Source organism: Carassius auratus, unplaced genomic scaffold, assembly GCF_003368295.1.
Source record: "Carassius auratus strain Wakin unplaced genomic scaffold, ASM336829v1 scaf_tig00027247, whole genome shotgun sequence".
In the NCBI taxonomy this organism is placed as follows: Eukaryota; Metazoa; Chordata; class Actinopteri; order Cypriniformes; family Cyprinidae; genus Carassius; species Carassius auratus.
The window spans coordinates 23,143-44,549 of NW_020525578.1; the positions used below are offsets into that span (position 1 = coordinate 23,143).

General features: G+C 36.6%; 1 protein-coding gene across 2 annotated transcripts; it reads left to right on the top strand.

Annotated features, from left to right (window-relative positions):
* Positions 1–8,651: 8,651 nt before the first annotated feature.
* Positions 8,652–16,982, top strand: LOC113079169 (SH2 domain-containing protein 3C-like). Of its 2 annotated transcripts, none has more exons than XM_026251376.1 (3): positions 8,652–8,826; positions 11,090–11,855; positions 16,868–16,982. In XM_026251376.1, exons 1-3 carry the CDS (start codon positions 8,808–8,810, stop codon positions 16,929–16,931), a joined length of 849 nt encoding a protein of 282 aa, XP_026107161.1. In that variant the 5' UTR covers positions 8,652–8,807; the 3' UTR covers positions 16,932–16,982. The 2 variants fall into 2 exon arrangements, with proteins under 2 accessions (XP_026107161.1, XP_026107162.1); XM_026251377.1 differs by lacking the exon at positions 16,868–16,982 and adding an exon at positions 15,589–15,867.
* Positions 16,983–21,407: the final 4,425 nt, after the last annotated feature.

Sequence of the window (21,407 nt, forward strand, 5' to 3'; positions counted from 1 at the left end):
GGACTAATAAGATAATTAATGAACACAGGTGGAAACGAATCAACTAATCAAGCATCAAAGAAAAACTAGGTCAAGGCAGGGAGAACAGAAACACAGACGTTACATTTATCACGTTCTCCAAGAAAATTGTCAAGAATACTCAATAATCAGGAATAAAATAAGAAATCTGAAGAAATTTGCTGAGAAATAACATAACGTGCTATAATTAATGCATTTATTAAGACACTATTTGAAAATGTACTACAGTGTCTAAAGTAGGTGATGTCCTCTATAGCAATGACTTTGTCCTGTTTATTTCTGTAACAGTTGGTCAGACACATTCATTATCTTAAAAGGTATTTTGGCCTAAATCTCTTCAGAAGTATATTTGGTCTAGCTCACGTGGACTGCTGTCCTGAGGCCGAGAAAACATTTTAGGTGAGGAAACAAAGATCACTTCCCTTCATTACACTTTTTTTTCTTCCAGGTTTCCTTGCATTTTTTAAATATAGTTTTGACCTATCTGATATCAGCAAGTTTGTTTGAGAGTTAAAGGGATAATTCACCCCAAAATTAAAATTTTGTTTGTCTGTTTATCTCCAGGGCATCCAAGATGTAGGTGACTTTGTTTCTTCAGTAGAACATAAACAGAGATTTTTTTAACTCAAACCGTTGCAGTCTGTCAGTCTTATAATAGAAGTGGATAGGAATCACAGCTAAAACATACAATAACAAAACTAAAAAACATACATAAACAAAAACAAATTAAACCCTGAGGCTTGTGACGATACACTGACGTGTAAAGACACAAAACTATCAGTCTGTGCAAGAAACTGAACAGTATTTATATAGTATTTTTACCTCTGATGCACTGCAATGCCTGAACTGTCTGAACTCCTCAACAAAACACAGCCAGCCCATGAGGCGTCTTCCTCTTCTTCTTGCTTTACAGTGGATTGCAGACTTATACGTGCATTACTGCCACCTATCTCTCAAGTGGACCATTGACACTCCTAATTGAGATTGTAGATAGAGTGTCAATGGTTCATTTGAGAGATAGGTGGCGGTAATGCACTTGTAAGTCTTCGATCCGCCATAAAGCAAGAAGAAGAAGACGCCTCACAAGCAGTAAAGAACAGTATTAAAACTGTTCAGTTTCTTGCACAGGCCAATTTTTTTCCGTCTTTACAAATCAGTGTATCGTCATGAGCCGCAGGGTTTAATTTGGTTTTGTTTGTGTATGTTTTTTTTTTTTATTATTGTATGTTTTAGCCATGATTCCTATCAACTTCCATTATATGACTAACAGACTGCAACAGTTTGAGTTAAAAATCTCCATTTGTGTTCTAATGAAGAAACAAGGTTACCTACAACTTGTATGCCCTGGGGGTAAACAGATACAGTACATTTTCTTTTTTAAACTATCCCTTTAAGTTAATGGCTGTGCAAATATCACCTCATTATAAAAATTGTATTATCTATTTTGTGCATCTAAAAGACGTCCTCACGACAGATTCTATGCAAAATTGTTTGTGTTGAGGATAAATGTCCAAATAAAAGCCCAAAACAAGAGAGTGAAAAAAGAGAGGAGCACAGAGAGCAGGAGACAGCACTAAAAGCACACCTGCTCAGCTGCTGAGAGCGGAGCTCTGCAGGTCACCTTCAACTCCCCAGCTGCCATTCCTGCCGCCTCAACCTTCATCAGTATCTCACACCTGGCCTGAACCACTTTGCCAACTGTCTTTCATGTGTAACAACAGTTGGGACACACTATCCACACTAAAGAAGACAAGGGAACAGCTAGACCTGCACAGTCTAAGCTCCCCTGACTTCCAGTTTTCTGCCCCGTATGGACACAAGCCTCATCCAACTCTTAAACGTGAGCAGTGACCACTTTCACCTCACCCCAGCCACTTTATCTAATTATTTTTGTACATGACATTTTAATATCCTTACTGTAGGCTCAGGCTAGATGTAAGAACAAGAAATTATCCAGAAGCAGATCCCTTGCTATTCACGTAACACCATGAATAAGAAATTAAGAAACTAAGAGACAATAAATAATGTTCGAATATTCAGTGTAAATTTTGTACATAAATATATAAATGTTGAAAACTTTTTATATATAGTTTTGCTGCTTAATATTTTGTGGAAGTCAAAATACCCCCCCCCCCCCCCAGGATTCTCTGAATAAAAAGTTAGAAAGAACAGAAATATAATTTTGTCATTTTTGATCAACTGAATGCATCCATTTTTGATAAAAGTATATATATATATATATATATACACACACACACACACACACACACACACATATATACAGTCCATATACTGTAAATTTAGACACTGACACAATTTTCATATTTAAAAAAAAAAAGTATGATCCCAAACTTTTGAATAAAAGTTTATTGATTTTGATTAACGGTGTTTGTTTATTATTATTCTTTATTTTATTTTACTTATTATTTATTAAATAATCCTTAAAAAATGTATCACAGGACCCAAAAAATAATATTAAGCAGCACAGCTGTAGCCAACAATGATTATAAATCAGCATTTTAGAATGCTTTCTGAAGGATCATTTGACACTGAAGACTGGAGTATGATGCCGAAAATTCTTCTTTGCTTATAAAGTATATTAAAATAGAAAACTGTTATTTTAAATTCCAACAATATTTCACCAAATTATATATATATATATATATATATATATATATATATATATATATATATATATATATATATATATTAATTAGATTAAATTGTTTCAAATCACAGTTAAAACTGGCAATTGATAACTTATAAACGTCAGTTGAACACATGGAAGAAGCCAATAATATTTTGACTTTCAACATATTATGTAAAGCAAAAAAGGTGGCATAATCCTCAAACCATGTGGCTCTGTAAACCGCAGGAATGACGCGCTCAGCATGTGTGACTCTGCAGGACGACAGAGAAAGATGATGGAGTTAGAGGGTCTGTAAGTGTGTGTGATGTTTGCATTAATCCATGACTCACCCCGGCAGAGTTCATCTGGTGGAGTGTGCAGGAGAGTGACACACACAAGAGATTATAGCAGTTAAACCACTGGGTTGCTCTCCTTTTAAAGATTACAATTCAACACATCCCTCCTGTCGCCGCCTCATTGAAAATGTCTGTCATCCTTCTCACATTAAGCTTTTCCTCGTTATTTCTCAAGTACAATAATGATCAGAATTAATTTTACTGACTATAATAATAACTATAAGAAGAAGAAAAAAAGGTTTTGTTTTCAGGCATAATCTTTCCTTTCCTTGTGGATTTCTCTCTTTAGAAAGAGGAATTGTGAGCTAAGAAAAGGTTAGCAGTGTGAATCGGATCCCTCCCTCTGAGCTCTTAACATTTCCCCGTGGTCTTCCTCAGATCTTTATTCATTTCCTCACTCCTGTGCTCCTTTCTCAAGCTGTGGAAGCTAACAGTAGTTTAATATAAATTAACTACAGTTCATCTAAAAATAAATCTTTTATGAAATTTTACTCATCCTCAGGTTATCCAAGATGTAGAGGAGTTTGTTTCTTCTTGGGAACAGATTTGGAGAAATGTATCATTACATGTGTCACGATTGGGTGCGGGGATGAACTCAGGCGCAGACAGAATGCACTACTCACAAGGTTTATTAGTGACAAAAGGGAAAAAAAAAACCCAAGAGGGGGAAAACAAAGACTAGGGAATAGACAAATAACTTAACAAGATTTAGACTAGAAACAAACAATAAACAAAAGACTCTTCACTCAGGAACTCACACTACAGAAAAACAATCCACACGGCTCACAACTTTTTTTTCAAAGTGTAACAATAAACCACCCTAGACAGCAAACACAAGGGGATTGAAATAGGGAGACTAATGATAACGTAACAGGTGAAACAGGTAAAGCAATAATGACAGAAAAAGGATAACAAGGGGGCGGGGCAAGGAAACGAGACAACACAAGCACATGACCCAAAGACAAGGCCATGTGCTTGCACACAAAACATGGGCCTGTCATGATCCTGCCTCAAGACTAGAGAAAAATCAAGGACACGAGGGCAGAATCATGACAACATGACTTGTTCACCAGAGGATGCTCTGCAGTGAATGGGTGCCGTCAGAATGAGAGTCCAAACTACTGATAAAAACATCACAATAATCCACAATTAATTCACACCACTCAAACATATCCAAAAAATATATATTTTGTCCTAATTTATTCATTTTTTTTTTGCTTATAAACGGTGTTTGATCTGTGCAAGTTTCTCTAGTTATTTAGACAAGATGGCTTTCTCACTGGAGAAAGCAATATTATGGATTATAAACTAATATTAGAAGTAAAAAATTATTTAATAATGTATTTGTTTCTTACAAACATGCAGCTTTTTACTTCTCAAGCCTTGAATTGATGAACTGGCGTATTGTGGATTATTTGCTATATTTTTATCATCTGTTTGGACTCTCATTCTGACGGTACCCATTTACTGCAGAAGATCCATTGGTGATTAAGTCATGTAATGCTACATTTCTCCAGATCTGTTCTGATTAAGAAACAAACTCATCTACATGTTGGATCTCCTGAGGGTGAATACATTTTCAGAAACAGATACATCAAAATCTTTAACCTGATGGATCCGATAGCCAATAAAAAGAATTTGTAAAGTGAAGTTATCACTGGCATCATACAGCCATCCGTGTGTTCAGTCCTGAGCTGAGCCTCGGGGAGCGGATGTTCCCTTTATCAGAGAGTCAACAATTTTACAAATTAGATTCATCATCTTTGTTTTTCTTCCTTATATCCATAACTTCTGTTTTTTTCTGTTGATAGGAACAGAGAGAGACCACGAGAGGAACAGTGGGATACGGATGGCCTGCATGGGGAGGAAGAGCAAGGATTGTACATAAACATACTGTAATATAGAGGCGGACATTAGTCAAGCATTTTTACTCTGCTTTAAAACTTCTTTTAGTGTTTTTCTTTAGAAAAATTACTTCACAGCTCAGAAAATTCTGAAACAGAACATTTAAAAAAACCTAAATATTTTTTTTTCTTTTTTTTTTTACTTTAGTTGAATGTCCACCTGAAACATTTCAGAAGTAAAACGATTTTAAAAACCAGACAACTGAAACATGTCCATGTGTAGGTGTGTATGTGTAGCTTTAAATAGCCATGTGCACTGTCACCTCTAAAGTACTTTCCATTACATTCTGTCGTCTCCTGTGAATCAGACCTGCACATTTAACACAGAAATATATGCCGGGTTATTATGTCAAAGCTAGATGTTGTTGTGCTAGCAGCACTCTACGTGTCACTCTAGCCCTCTTGTTACCGTAATTATCCCTTTTATCCCTTTTTTCTGCATCACATACCTGTAAGTGGAACTATAATTAGACATTTCATTTGAGAGTACATCTAGCATAGAAGATTCTGCTTTAAATTACACTTGCTGCCTTGTGTATGTCTTCAAAACAAAGCTTCCAAAAAGACTAGAACAAAGCTTCCACATACAGGTGCTGGTCATATAATTAGAATATCATCCAAAAGTTGATTTATTTCACTAATTCCATTCAAAACGTAAAATGTGTTTATTATATTAATTCATTACACACAGACTGATATATTTCAAATGTTTATTTCTTTAAATTTTGATGATTATAACTGAAAACTAAGGAACATCCCAAATTCAGTATCTCAGAAAATTATAATATAACTTAAGACCAATAAAAAGAAAAGATTTTTAGAAATCTTGGCCAACTAAAAAGTATGAAAATGAAAAGTATGAACATGTACAGCACTCAATAGTTAGTTGGGGCTCCTTTTGTCTGAATTACTGCAGTAATGCAGCGTGGCATGGAGTCGATCAATCTGTGGCACTGCTCAGGTGTTATGAGAGACCGCTCTGATAGTGGCCTTCAGCTCTTCTGCATTCTTGGGTCTGGCATATCGCATCTTCTTCTTCACAATAGATTTTCTATGGGGTTAAGGTCATTTAAGTTTGCTGGCCAATTAAGAACAAGGATACCATGGTCCTTAAACCAGGTACTGGTAGTTTTGGCGCTGTGTGCAGGTGCCAAGTCCTGTTAGAAAATGATATCTGCATCTCCATGAAGTTGGTCAGCAGTAGGAAGCATGAAGTGCTCTAAAACTTCCTGGTATTCGGCTGCGTTGACCTTTGACCTCAGAAAACACAGTGGACCTACACCAGCAGATGACATGGCATCCCAAACCATCACCGACTGTGGAAACTTTACACTGGACCTCAAGCATCGAGGACTGTTTGCTTCTCCTCTCTTCCTCCAGACTCTGGGATCCTGATTTCCAAAGGAAATACAAAATTTACTTTCATCAGAGAACATAACTGTGGACTTTAATCATTTGTGATCACATGGTCTTCATAATTTATTCTGATAAGTGGTACAAAAACTGATTTAAAGATCCAAAGAGGTAATATGGCTAAAAAGAGGTCATAATATACAGTACATCAAGTTATTAGTAGCTGCCCACTAATATAACATAAATAAATAAAATAGTCACATATAGCTCTGTCTCTGCAACTTTATATCATAGTATCATTTATTTCTCGAAAGCCTCCAATCATGAAGTTATTAACAGGCTTGCCACTTACAAGATGTACAGGAATGTTCCATGGCTTAATTATAGCCGATTGATTTTTGCCTAATTTTGCTCATAATTTGGTGCACATTAAACCAGCTCAAGGCTAGTAGGCTGCTAATATATGCTCTTGATAATTTGCACTATTAAGTGTGTATAGTAGGAGAGTGGTAGCTGACGTGTATTTGGACCTCTGGTGTCCTCTAGTGGTCAGATAGGTCACTACATTTCTGTATCAAGACTGTGCCCCAGTTTGCATACTAAACTAAATGTTTGCTAAAAATGGAAGACAGTATGTAGGAAGACAAAATGCCAGTAATAGGTATTTACACAGAGTATTCAGATATTCCCATCACCTCCTCCAGACACGCTGAAAAATACTGGGTTAAATACAACCCATCGTCAAGTAACAAACCCAGAATTGGGTTGTTTTGACCTAGCATTTAGGTTACTACCTAAATTTAACTGCTGGGTATTTGTCATTTGTCATTTTTATTTATTTATTTAAATAGCTTTTTTTTAGCGTTTTTTCAGAAATTGCATCAGCTTTATATCAATTGATCTTGAACACTTGTGATGGGTAGTATGCACATTTTTACACTGAGATATTTGATGTGTCCTTTTTGCAATTAACTCACCATACATTTGTACTGAAAGTGTTGAAATCAAGAGCAGCGTTACAGGCATATGCAACATTTAGTATATTATGTCTTCGGTTGAAACTAAACCTAAAAACACTTGTGGTATGAGAATATAAAAAAATATTAAATGTACAGTCGGTTAAAAATGTGATTTTTGAGTCTAAGTCTTTAAAATTCTGACTTGAGGGCTCTTTTGCTTTTATATGTTACAGTAAAAATATAAAATTAAAAATGCACAGTCTCATCAGAAACTAGCAACACCCTTTTAAACTTCTCACTTTCTTTCTCAGTATCACAAACACACACCCTAACACACAGCTCACGTTTATAAAGGAAGTTAAGTGAGATCGCGGGAAAGGAAGTGAGATGCAACACATTCATGAACAAAACTTGCTGCTTTCGCAAAAATATCTGCTCTGCTATTATATGTATGAAGATGAAGAGAAGTCCGTCAAACAATGCAAATCATACTCAATGCTTTTAGCATGCATTAATGTGCATCTTTTAGCGACAGCTCACTCCACAGAGAAATATCTTTTTTATATATGCATTTAATACATTTTTTGAAATATACAGTGGAGTGCATTGGAAATATGGGATTTAAAGAAATATATAAATAAAGTTATAACATAATGAAGAAGAAACGTCACTGACATTATGTATTGTTTCATATTTTAATTACAGACTGTTTATTTTAGCCTAATTTTACTCATAATTTGGCGCGCTTTAAATTCAACCAAAGGCCAATGAATAAGCAAATAACTAAAGAAAGTTATGGCATAACGAGAAAGAAATGTCACTTTACATTACGTATTGTTTCGTAACTTAATTACTGTTTATGCTTGTCTAATTTTGCTTATATGTGGTGCATGTTAAACCCAAGGCCAATAAATAAACTAAAGGAAAAATGAATTAACTAATAAAGTAAGTTATGATCAAATTAGGAAGTGTCACTTCATGTATTATTTCATAACTTAATTTGAAAATGGTTTATTTTCGCCTAATTTATGCCCGTAATTTGGTGCATATTATACTCCACCCAAGGCCAATAAATAAATAAATGGAAATATTTAAATCAGAAGATTTTACATTATGTCTAGTCACTAATCATCATTTATTGGCCCTATGCATTAAAGGTCAGAGGTCAGGTTTGAAGTGGTAGACACAGACTACGTAAACAAAATTGTTTTTATATTACGATAATATAAATAACATCATATATAAAGTAAAAAGACATCATATTATTCAGTCTTAGAATGACTCTGAATGCAGATGCCGAGATACACTGATACACATTCACCTTTGACAGAGTGACCCAATGAGCTCTGCATGTCAACATCCAGAGCTATTGAGTAAATACGGCAGTACTGGTAAGTGCAGATCATATTTATCCGCCCAGCAACCACAGGAAGTCCTTCTGCTGCTGCTGCTTACAGAGCATCAGCCCTGTGCAGAGGAAGTGCACACTTCTGTCAACACACACACACACACACCTACAAGAGCCAGAAGTGAGGACTTGTGGCTCCTGTCCCGGAAAACACACAAGAGGACACAGAAGTCAGAGACCATGATCAAACGCAAACTGAGTAAGTATATTTGATGGAGGGCTTCCGCAGTAGTGTGGTGCAATCATTCAGACCGGCATCACTTTACCATTGGGTTTCTGATTGTGGTTAAAGTCTCTGGTCCGTTAAGCAAGACTATTAAAGATCAAAATGCCTTAAAAAATGCCCCACTGTCCGTGTCGAAGCTATCAGGGTGTTATAAAGGAGCAGGTCTGTTGACATCATTGATTTCTATAATGGTGTTTAAAGGCTAACGTTCCTCTCTGATGAAGGCTAGTGTATTTGAAGGCAGCAGTGCATAGACGCAGATACGTTTTTAAAAGATTTCTGTTGTTTTGCTCCACATGCCTTGAGGAAAAGCCAAAGCCGTTCTGAGGACAGTGATGGGGTATGGGGATACCGTAATGGCATTTGGGGATTCAGCTGCACAAAGCAAATGAATGTACTTCAGACTAGATCAATATGAGCCGAATTGAACATCGACCAAGAGAAAGAAAAAAACTCATGATCAAAATAAAAGTTGTTTATATTAGATTAGTTTGAGTATTATAGGGGCAAAGTGTATGGGATATATATTAATAAACTGCAAATGAAAGGACTATTACAGTATCATGTAATGCATGAGCAAATGCATGTAAAAAGCAATCATGAAAAAACACACAATGGCAAAAAAAAAAAAAAAATCACACGTTTTTTACACAGATATAGCTACATTCACTCTGTTCTTATGTTTAAACTAAAGTAGAAAACCTAAACTATATTAAATATATATTTAAACAACTTATTGATATTCACACACACGCATACGCACGCATCTACCCCCCACCACCACAAAAAAAAGATTATTCATTATATTTATTGTACCTTTTTCCTAATGACAACCTCCACTAAATATTACATTTTTAACAGTAACAAATAAAATGTAAAGTATGATGATTAAAAAGTATTACTTTCAAACACAAAACAGTAAATATATCAAATGTAGAAAATATTAAACATTTATTTTTGATCAATAAACACATTTTGATCCGTAAATAATTCAATAAATTGACTAAACAAAAATCATTTTCGAGAGAACTTATTTTTTCAGTTGAATTCAACTCTTTTTACTTGTATTATTAATATATGTACACAATAATATGGATCACCATTAGTGAAAATTAATAAACACTGAAGTATTAATATGTATTCATATTTAAATATTGATCATGAAAACACTGATATTAAGAATCTATGCTATTATTATTATTTTTATTATTATATTTCACACAGGCAATTGCCCCGGCACTTCTACTATCATTTTATAGTAATCTCATAATCCAAAATGTAAGTGTAAATTAATTTTAAGATTAATTAATTATTGTGAATGCAAAAAGTAACAGTTTTATCTTACAAAAGTTTTATCTTATCTTACAAAACATGTTCCTAACACTTTTGTATAACTACGTTTTTTTTTTCTAGTACACTTAACTGTAATCTCATAATCCAAGAATGTAAGTGTAATTAAAATCTGTTCTTTATCATTCATTTTAAGATTCATTGATTATTGTTGAATGCAAAAAGTAACAGTTTCCTCTCACAAAACACTATTCTTCTTTAATATCAGTTACACTTTTTTATAGCTGTGTTTCTTCTTCAAGTACTGTATTGCAATACAGCAATACATTAGGAACTTCCTCACATTTAGCAGACCCGTGTGCTATTAATTTCAACTGTCTGATATCTGAAAATACTCTGTCTGGATCATACCACAAGACGACTTGACAAGAAACAAAACCAGAACGGGGCTAAACGTCGACAGTCCCCCGAAAGCTATAATTATTAAGATAAATTAACAGACGTCCCAACAGAGACAAAGAAAGAATTCAAACCCTGACATCGAAGATCATGCAAGAAACATTACAAATTATGATAAAACTCTATTTTAAGAATTGCCTTCCTGTTTGCACAGTATCTTAATTTCCTCCCCCATTCACCATTACCACATGCTTTTCACCACAAAGAAATATTCTGTCTTCATTTATGAGAAGCTGAAATGTTGTTTTAGGGACTAAAGGGACCAATGAATTTTTTCCCACGGATGAGGTCAGGACTCATGTTTACTTAAGAGGCTACATGTTTCTTTCTCACATTGAAGGAACTCGTGGTATGTTAGGGACCCCATGGGGTGCACAGTCAGTCAGCCCACAACGAGGAGCTTTTTTTCTTTTACCAAGAGAGAGGTTTAGTCACACACAATCTGTGCCGAGTTACAGCACACACAACATGTTTTCTCCTTTCTCAGGCTTCAAGTGGTTTGGTAGTCTCACCAGCCTCCGGCGGAAATCAGACACCCAGAAGGACGATGTCAAAGAGGTGTCCACCGACGATATGGGCATGCATCCACGGAGCCCGAGCTACGCCAGCTCCAGTGAAAATTACACGCACATGGGCACCATGCCACGAAACCCGAAGAAGGACAAAAGCTTGAAGAAGAGCAAGTCCAAGGACAAGAACAACCTGAGTCAGAGTCAAAGCATGAGACCTCTGCAGGACCAGGTCGTTGATTCCCCACTTCTCAGCGTCCTCTCCGGGAAGGGCCTGGAGGTCCTGGAGAACCCCATCCCAGAGGACAAGCCTGTTGCTGGAACCAGAGAAAATCCCATTCAGAATCGAAACCTTCCAGCTCCACCGACTGTGGATGGACACTCAACAATACTGGAAAGTGAAGATCAGGAGCCGTTAGTCGACTCATCTTGCTACATGAGCATGAAGGTGTTGCTACGTGAGGACGAGCTACGTGTTGATCCACCAAATGCATGTCTAGAATCTTCACCAGATCTAAGTGTGCCAGACAAAGAGCCAGACATCCAGCCAGTGCTGCCCAAGAAGAGACATAAAGAAGGAAACGCCTCCATGAAGGATGCTGAGGAGCTCCAGGTGGATGGTCATCTGATTCAGTTACCTCTGAAACACGGCAGTCGGGTGGAGCAGAAGCAAGCAGTGGAGGAAGAGGCTAAAATAGGACCAGACTGCAAACAAGACAGTCAGGAGGAGAAAGAGCCTAACAGGTAAGAATCAGTTTCTTGATTCTTGAATCTGAACCTTGTCTGTTTGCACCCACCCTTGCCAAAATTAGCCATTTACTTGTAGTAAAACCAACCAACAAACAAACAAAAAATCATGGTTACCATAGTTAATCCATAATAACCAGAAATTAACCATGTCTTTACTACACTAACAATAGTTTAACCATGGTATTTGTAGTAAAACTGTGGTTAGACAAATGGTAGTCGATATGCCCCCCAAAAAACGTACTACATTTTTACTATAATAAAATCATGTTTTTTTTCACAAGAGCTAAGTACAGTAGCTGAGCAGTAATCATCGTTAAAAATGTAAACGCCATTCATAATTCCTTTTAATTTCGTACTATTATGTAAGGAAAAATTTACGACAGGCCGTTGGATTATTAGAAAAATAATGCATTATTTTTCGAATAATTCAACGGCCCGGAGTCAATTATTCAAGTTATAATATGGTTACCACACCTCTGGACATTGATGGTTTTTGTACGTAAATCGTTATTGTGAGTAGAATTATTTCTTCCGCATCTCATCCAGTACCTTTTTTGCTAGTACCGAGAGAGAGAGAGCTTGTGTGAATTAGGCTAATGTACCTCTGTGCATCCCTCGACACTCTTCTGCAGCAGTGTCTCTAAACAGCACAGTTATTACTTCGCTACTGAGAAATGTCATGTATAGCCTTTAAATTGCTACACTAAATATGCTAATTTGTGTTGATATGTAAATACAGCAATGCCACATGAATGCTGTTCTGCCAAAAAGCAATGTGATTTTAACACAAAAATTCAATAAACAGAAAGTTAATATTGAGCAACTTACCATATTTTTCGGACTATAAGTCGCATCAGTCCAAAAATACGTCATGATGAGGAAAAAAACATATATAAGTCGCACTGGACTATAAGTCGCATTTATTTAGAAACCAAGAGAAAACATTACCGTCTACAGCCGCCAGAGGGAGCTCTATGTTTTCAGTGTAGACTACAGGAGCACTGAGCAGCATAGAGCGCCCTCTCATGGCTGGAGAAGGTAATGTTTTCTCTTGGTTCATTTCTCTCGGTTCATGTCAAATTGATTTTGATAAATAAGTCGCAGGACCAGCCAAACTATGAAAAAAAGTGCAACTTATAGTCCGGAAAGTACGGTACATTTTAGAGACATTATTGCAGTTAGTTTCTGTTTTTTCCATACCTCGATTTGTTCCAAACAAAGCCAATGATGAATGAACCAGCGAGCAAAGTCGCAACAGATTGTTAACAGTGAACGAATCGATTGAATGAATGAATTGACACTTTTACACAGCCGAAGAATATTTAAATAATCTCACTTAATAATATTTTGATCTCAAATACACATAGTTGAGGACATTTGTATTTGAAACATTACGGTTCAATCACACATGTTAAAGTCCGCGTTAATTGGAATTTGCTGCTGACTTTATTTCAGTGTAGTGACGTATTTCCAGCGAAAAAACTAAATATTAAGTAGAGGGCGTGGTTTTATTTTGGTGCTCCTCCTCTCTGTCTCTCACTCATAGCAACCGAACGGTTGGATATTCTGTGAAAGAATGCCATTCCAGAGTGGAAGCAAATGTTCAGATTTTGATTAATGATTACCATTACAAACTTTTTTAGATAATAAAGTCAATTTTTTAATAAACTCAATTTTGAATTCATGAGGACTAACGGTCACAGGACTGGCAAAAGTTAATATTGAGTAACTTATTTTTTAGATAAAATTTCCTGATAAATTTGTGTATTTTTGCTTCACTAACAAGCACAGTTCTATTCCATACTAATCCAAAGCTGCAAATAGGTGTGATTCATTCCTGAATCATTCAGAGTTTATGAACAAAACATTTGAATGAATGACTCGCTCGAAAGACAATCACTTATCGCCACCTGCCGATAAACCGAATGTAACCCACAGTAACTGAAAATATCCCAAATGCACAAGCAGAGTGATACAAACAGTGAAAAGTCCCAGTGCGGTTTAATAATGAAACAAATTGAGACATTATGGCAATACAAACTCTTCACAGATAAATCAGGTAGCTGTAATATAGCGTCAGATGAGACTAATCCTCATGTCTGACCTCATACCGTGACAGTGGTTTTGTGACCTCTGCTCCTATGTGACACCAGTTCTGGTTCATTGTACATGTACACCTGGATTGATGTCACACTTGAACTGTTCTCATGAGATACAGGCTCCAAGCATTTCGACATGCATTCTAATACAGTGAATCCCTAGATGCCAGTATATGGTAATAACAACATACTAAAATATATTTAAGTGAATTTATTAAGGTTTGGGATATGTAAAAGAGTTTGGGCAATGATGGTGTTGGATATTCTCCTTTTACATCAGGCTTGTTCCTCTGCTCGGTTCAGCCATGTTTCCCATTTCACTTCCTGGCGTGTAAATGGCTGCTAATGAGGTCACAGACCTGTGAGTGTTTGATCAATGAGGTCAAACAGTGTTTCAGCAGTGACCCTCACAGATTCACATTGGTCACATTAGTGGGCAGCAGAGAGCAACAGGATGAACAGGCATTCAGAGGAACGCTGCTGTGCATTCCTCTCTACTTCCCAAAGGGACTTGACGGACCCTAAAGATGCAGACTGGGAAACTTGAATGAACAGTTTTAGGAAACTCTTTTTTTTCTTCTTCTTTTTTAATGTATATATATTCAGAAGTGTTGTTTGAGTATGAATTTGTACAAGGATCTAAGGTGAGTTTGTTACTGTCAATATAATGTTTGTGTCGCAGAGTAGACGTCAAAAATTCACTACGGTTATTAACAATTTTTGTTAATGCGTGTATGACCGTGGTGTATGTATTGTTCATTATATATAAAAAGAATAAATATTAATGTCCTTTATACACACTGTATACTTTGAATTCAATATAGCCTTTACAAAAGAGAACTGTGGTCATAAATGGTGTCGTTATGGTCCAATTATAATACTTTGAGATATGAAGAAGAAAATAAACATGGCACTATAATGGTATCTTGTCTTGAACAGTGTTTTAATACAGGCAAACTGCATAAGCATTGTCCTCTTATAATTCGATTGTTCTCAGTCAGAGCTCATTATGAACGACACCTGGTTTGTTGTTAGCAAGCGAGATCTTTGGTAAAAACGGCTGAGGAGGATAATGATGTGAGGTCAGCCGGCACAGCTGGAGGATGTGAGATACTGTATGTCTTCAGGAAACAGTGTGTTAAGAGTCTTCCTGCTTTTGTATTCAGTGTCTTTAAGAGGACACTGCTTTAGCTTCACCTTTTCGTGTTTTAATAATACTAATACTAATAATTAGTAATTAAAAGTTGATATTCATAATAGCAAAAATTATATTCTTTTTTGCCACTTCACTTGCAGAATAAATGAATCATGGACTGTATATAGGGATTCTTTTCAATGGCATTTGATTCTGCTTCCACAAAAGATGTCTGTAAAAAAAAATGAAGTGCCTCAAAACTAATTTGGTCCAGTTTTTAAATGTTATGGCTAGGTTTTGGGCTAGAGATTCCTGTTCTGGGTGCTTTTTTTAGCATCTTGGGGTCTGAATCACATCTTGGGAGATATTTTCCTTCGCATGTTGTTTTCATGATTCATGATCAATCTCCAGAGACAGGTTTGTTGAGCATGTGAAGGACCTTTACTTCATTTCCTGTTTGTATATCTCTACTGCTTTCATTTCTGTGTTTCAGAACAGAAACTTTTGTTCAACACACTTTGGATCACTTTGACTGATGAAGACTGAAGTGCCGAGGGCATTCATACAATGTCTCCTCAGTGTGTTTGGCTGTGGTTTCCGCACACTTCTGCTTTGCTGAAACTTTTCCCATGATGAAAGCTGTTTCTTAGCTTGATCTGAAAGTGAATTTGTTGTTGCTCATTTATCAAAGCACCTTGTTTAAAGCTCTTCCCATGCTTTAATCAAGGTTGTTTCTCTCACACACGCACAGTTAAAAAAAAAAAAAAAAAAAAAGGTACCAAAGCTGTCACTTCGTCATTTTTGGCAGTAACTTTTCAAACTGTACTATTATGCTAATTGGAAATACTAATATGCACATCTTTATGGTACTAATGCACACCCTTTAAGGGTTAAATAGGGTACAAAATTATACCTTTTGAAGAGATACTGCCTCAGTTACATCTTTCATCCTTTTTTTTCTTTCTTTTTTTCTGAGAGTGCATTAAAACGTATTTTTGTATCTGGGCAATATATTGAGATTTGAAATCTCTTAAACCCAGACTATTTCTATTATCAGTATTTTTCAGGATTTACTTTTAAAAGTCAATTTTTTATAAATGAGAAAGTCTGCTTTCTCATTTATAATTGTTTTATTGGCCCAAAAACAAAGACTTGTGTCATTTTAAGAAAGTTTTTTTGTGTGTGTAAATAATCATAGTAAAAATCATCTAACTTGTTCGAATGCTCTGTCTCTGCGCTTCCTGTTTTTTGGCTGAAGCTGGTTTCATCGTGTCATTGATGTGGTGCGCAGTAGGAGGAACGTAAACATGCTTTTCACTTCCTTTTGAATGTTAAAAAAAGCTCAAGTTCCTCTGTGACTTTTATATCACATCCTGTGGTGTAAAAAAATGAAATAAGAATAACTTATGATGAAATCCATCTCATGGAATATCTCACATCAACATTTTTAAAATGCTTAAACATGTTTTATACATTTCTCTGGAATACTTGATTCTGATTGGTCAGTATTTTTGTATGAGGACACTGTGTAATTCAGTTACAACTGCTAATTTTCTTTCTTATCATATCAGAACATAATTTTGACTTAATTTGCATGTCAGTTTATTCATTTAGATTGCAATGTAAGTATCTGTGCATAAAGTGGGATTCTAATCAGGGTTTATTTGGCAATTACTGAATGACTCTGTTTATTATATATGGCGTAATATATAATATGAACATTTTGTGCTATTAAACAATGTTGTCTATGTTTTTTTTTTCTTTTTTCACAGACAGATGAACAGCAGAGACAACCAAGGAGAATATGTGGAAGTAAGGCCTTTTTTCTTTCTCTAATAACAAGAAGTCTTTTAAACAATTGAAATCTCTCATCCTTAATAAGAAGGAGCTGGAATGAATTATGTTAATTTATCTGTGTATTACTTCAATCTATCTGTTCTTTGATTTAGGCTATTTATTTCAGGCTCGGTGCCTGACAACTTGCTGAATATGGTTATTTTGTGTTTAATTAGGCACAGTTCCTATATTCATTTACTAAAAGCCCCATTTGGAGATGTAATAAGTAATTAATCGAATGAGTTCTTTTAGTATGTGCTGATTTGGTGCAAATGAATGTTCTTCCAATTCCTGCCCTTATTTGCAGTCATTAAGATATTAGATTCTGTTTTGAATTTCTGTTTAGTGAACTCTGCTGCCTCTAGATGGCGCACAAACTGCTCTTTAATTCCTGAAGCTCTGTAAGGGAAGGTTAGGTGTGGCCAGACCCACCCACGTGACCCTCATGCCTTCAGAACACACGTTCTCATTTACCCTCACTGCATAAAAGATGTGTTGACTGTGGTCAATGACACATTCACACACCATGACACACATGTGGGCCTTTTTTTATCAGTGACATTACAGATTCATTTTTGAGATATAGTGTTGGCTGTTTTCTTTAACTGTCCTTTCTATTGCTGTTATTCTTAATAATTATTTCCATCCATGCATTGATTTATATCAAAGGCCGCTCACTTAAAGTAAAACTTCTTTCTTTATTTCATATCATGCCTAAAGTCTTGTTCTCCAGTACTCCATTTCTGATTCACTATAAATAGATTCGAAGAGCTTCGGTCGTACGGTATGTTTTTGGTTCAAAAGTAAAGAAAAAAAGCACCGTCTTGTTAAGATGAGGCCTGTATCTGGGCCAAAAACTCCAGAGAGTGTCTCATATTCACTTTGTTTAAGGCCAAAAGTAGCCATTGTGAATGGAAAGTGAACATTCACAGTGTCATGGCTCATGGCATAATGTTTTTGTGACTGGACATGTTTATGCATAAACCCAAGTAACAACTGAAAACTCATCAACAACAACAATCATAAATCCAACATCAATGTATGTTAAATCCATACATATTCTGTTAAAAAAATCTGACATGACATGACTGGTAGGAAAAATTATTCTCTCTCTCACTTTCTTTCTTTAATGGGTTTGGGAATTGAATGTAGATCCAGTTTTCGATTCCCACATAGTATTCCCATTTTAAGTGGCAACACAACAGTACGATAACTGTTCATTGTACCTTCTTTATCCTTCCGTCAGTTTATTCATGGTTTTTAGGCATGTCAAACACCCTATCCATGTTGCCATGAGTCTAATTTGACCAGTTACAAAAGGTTATTGTAGTAGTTTGGATGCACAGCTTCTTTTCCCTCCACTACTCCTCTTTTCTCCACCACAATATGAAACTTTAATGGTGTCTGAGTTAAAAATGAGTATCTGCTCTAAATGTTCACTGTAATGGAAAAAAAAAGTGCTTTTTCGACTGGAAACAGAGATGAACGACTGGTCTTCATGCCAGAGCAGAATGTTCCCAGAGGCCCAGGCACGTGTGATCTCTTGAGGGGTTCGTAATTGCCTTCTTCCATTCAGCCGTTGATACTGATGTTTATTTTCTGCTGGGTTGTCATCTCATTATCTCGGCTGTTCCTAGATCTCACACCTTTCCCAGCGCCTCGGGATGGAACTCCTAACCTTTCTGCTAGCCGCTAACACCAATTAGCAGTTTCCTTTCGGTAATTGTATTACTGAAAATCCTACTGAAATATACCAAAGCTGATCTGCTCTAGCAGTACTACAGTACTAATAATATTTCATTCAGTGTCATTCTATTCTAATTCAAAAACTTGGGCAAGAGCCGTACCACACACAAACTACAATACCCAGAATTCAAATGGGGCCAAGCTCATTAATGTTAATGAGAAGGGGGAGGTAAGGATGTTCAGGCCCTGTAGACAGATGGAGGTAGAGACGAACCCCCTCCACCTCCTCATTATCAGTTCGCTCACAGAGTCTAGCTCCTCTCCATTGTACCGCTGCACCCTGCCTGCAGGACACTCACTGTGTAATTAATATTTAACTGAAAGAGAGATTCAATGAAAGATTGAGGAGGAGTTGTGAAGGAAAAGCCACAATCAGCATAGATACACACAACAGTATGAGACTGACAACAAGAAACACAGAAGCAACACAGAAAGTAGAGAAGTAGGGCAGAGAAGTAGGAAAGAAGACAAATTAAGATCTCTTTAATGACTCAATTGTTTATCTCCTAGCCATGAGACTAAAGGGATAGTTCACCCATATATAGTTTTTCACCCAAAAAACTGTCAGTCATTAATACATAATTCGTTCCAAACCGGTTCATCTTCAGAATTTCTTTATGAAATCCGAGAGGTTTCTAACCCTTCATAGACAGCAAGGGAACTACCACATTCAAGGCACAGAAAGGTAGTGAGGCATTGTTAAAATAGTCCATGTGACATCAGTGCTTCAACCTTAATTTTATGAATAGTTTTTCTCTGCAAAGAAAACAAAAATAGCAACTTTATTCAACAATTTCTTCTCTTTGCCTCTCCTTCACCATTCATGAGTGTAATGATGAATAATGTTTTCAGACATATCTGTCGAACAAACAGATATTCCCGACCCGATCTCAAACCAATAGTTGAGCAGTTATTGCTGTGTTTGTCTGGTCAGGACACTCAAATAAATACAGCAATGCTTTGATAGTACCTCAAAGCCACAGGAAAACCAACCAACAAAAAGTCAATTTAAGCAGTAATTCCATCTATCTCACAAATATCTGTCTGCTGTCACCATATGTGTGTGTCATGTGAGACTCCTCATCGTATGTGTGGTAAGAACATGAAATCCTTTGCTCATTTCATGCTCTCATGAGACAAACGCACACACACACCATAACACGCAGTGGATTACATGCTATCTTCTACTCTTTAATAGCTTCAACTTGACATTCATCCTCCCATTGTCTCAGGCTGATGAGCGTTCAACATGAATTGAACATGTTCTTACCAGATTATCTGCAAATGCACAATAGTATCAGTGAGATTTTTTTTTGGAGAATGGGTCTCGTCTAATTATATCTTTTGTTTTTTTCATTGTGTGGCTTCCCTAGGGTGACAATGTAAGCTTCATTGTTCAGTAGCTAAGCTTTTTAGAGAATCAAATATGCACATATATAGACACAGCCATGCACATGTCTCACCAGCTGTCTGGTTTAAAATGGTGGATTTAAACCAGGAGTGTCCATTCCTGCTCCTGGAGGGCCACTATCCTGCAGAGTTTAAGTCAACAAACACTAATCCAGCTTATAAAGGTCTTCAGTATCACTAGAAACCTGGAGGCAAGTGTTTTGGGGCAGGCTGAAACAAACTTCTGAATGACATTGCCCCACCAAGGAGCATTGACACCCTGAATATCTTAACCAAGAATAAAAATGTACTCACCCTTACATAATTAGCAACTTTAATGACTTACTGTCTTCCATGAAACAAAAAAGGAGAAGTTTTAAAGATTGTCCAGACTGCTCTTTTCCATATAGAAAGTGAATGGACTAATGCTTAGGGGATATTGTGGCCTAGTGGTTAGAGAGTTTGGGCCCTATCTTGCACCCAGCGCAATTGACTTTGTACACCGACGCATGTGTCATTCCTATTTTGCACCCGCACAGAAGCACGTCGCTAAACTAGTGAATGAACTTGCGCTCCCTGGGCGGTTCAGCGAAAAAAAGGAGGCGTGTTCCGGCGCAAACAATCCCTGGTGCTATTTTGCTGTTCCATTAAACAATTGCGCCACTGACCAGAAAAAAACTAGTCTAAAGTCAGTGGCGCGTTGCGCGTTGTTCATTATGCTATTTTAAGGGCGCATGCTTGACCATAATGTATAGCGTGCACAACGTGCATACACTTTGCTCATGTAATTTACACAGATGCAACAGTTGCAAATCATAAATTGTTACACTAAAAAATATTAACACGTGAGATGACGGAAATCATTGTGGTGTGCCACGATGATGTGAAAAAATAAATAAATCTAGCATAAATCTAGCTTACAAATTATTCAGGCTAATTTTAATAGGCTAATTAAGGATCAGACAAATAGTGGCAAGACGTGTATATAAGGACATCTGACAAATTGTGGCTATTTCCTCCCACGCCTGTTTAACCGACGCTATTTTGGGTGGGTTTCTCCCATCCCCATACAACACAACTTCTCTGTCTTTCACTGCTCTTACAAGAACATCAGTCTCCTCGGCTGTGAACCGCTCCTGGCGTGCGCCTGGTAAATACGCCATAATAATAGCAATCCATAATGGAACTTGCGCACCTGCTTTTAAAGGGAATGTTGGATGACGCTCTGATTGGTTTATTTCACGTTACGCCCAAACCACACCTATGAATAATGAAGCTACTTCAGACCAACCCATTTTAGATTTGCGCCGGGCGCAAGAGCCATTTATCCCGCCGGGAAAA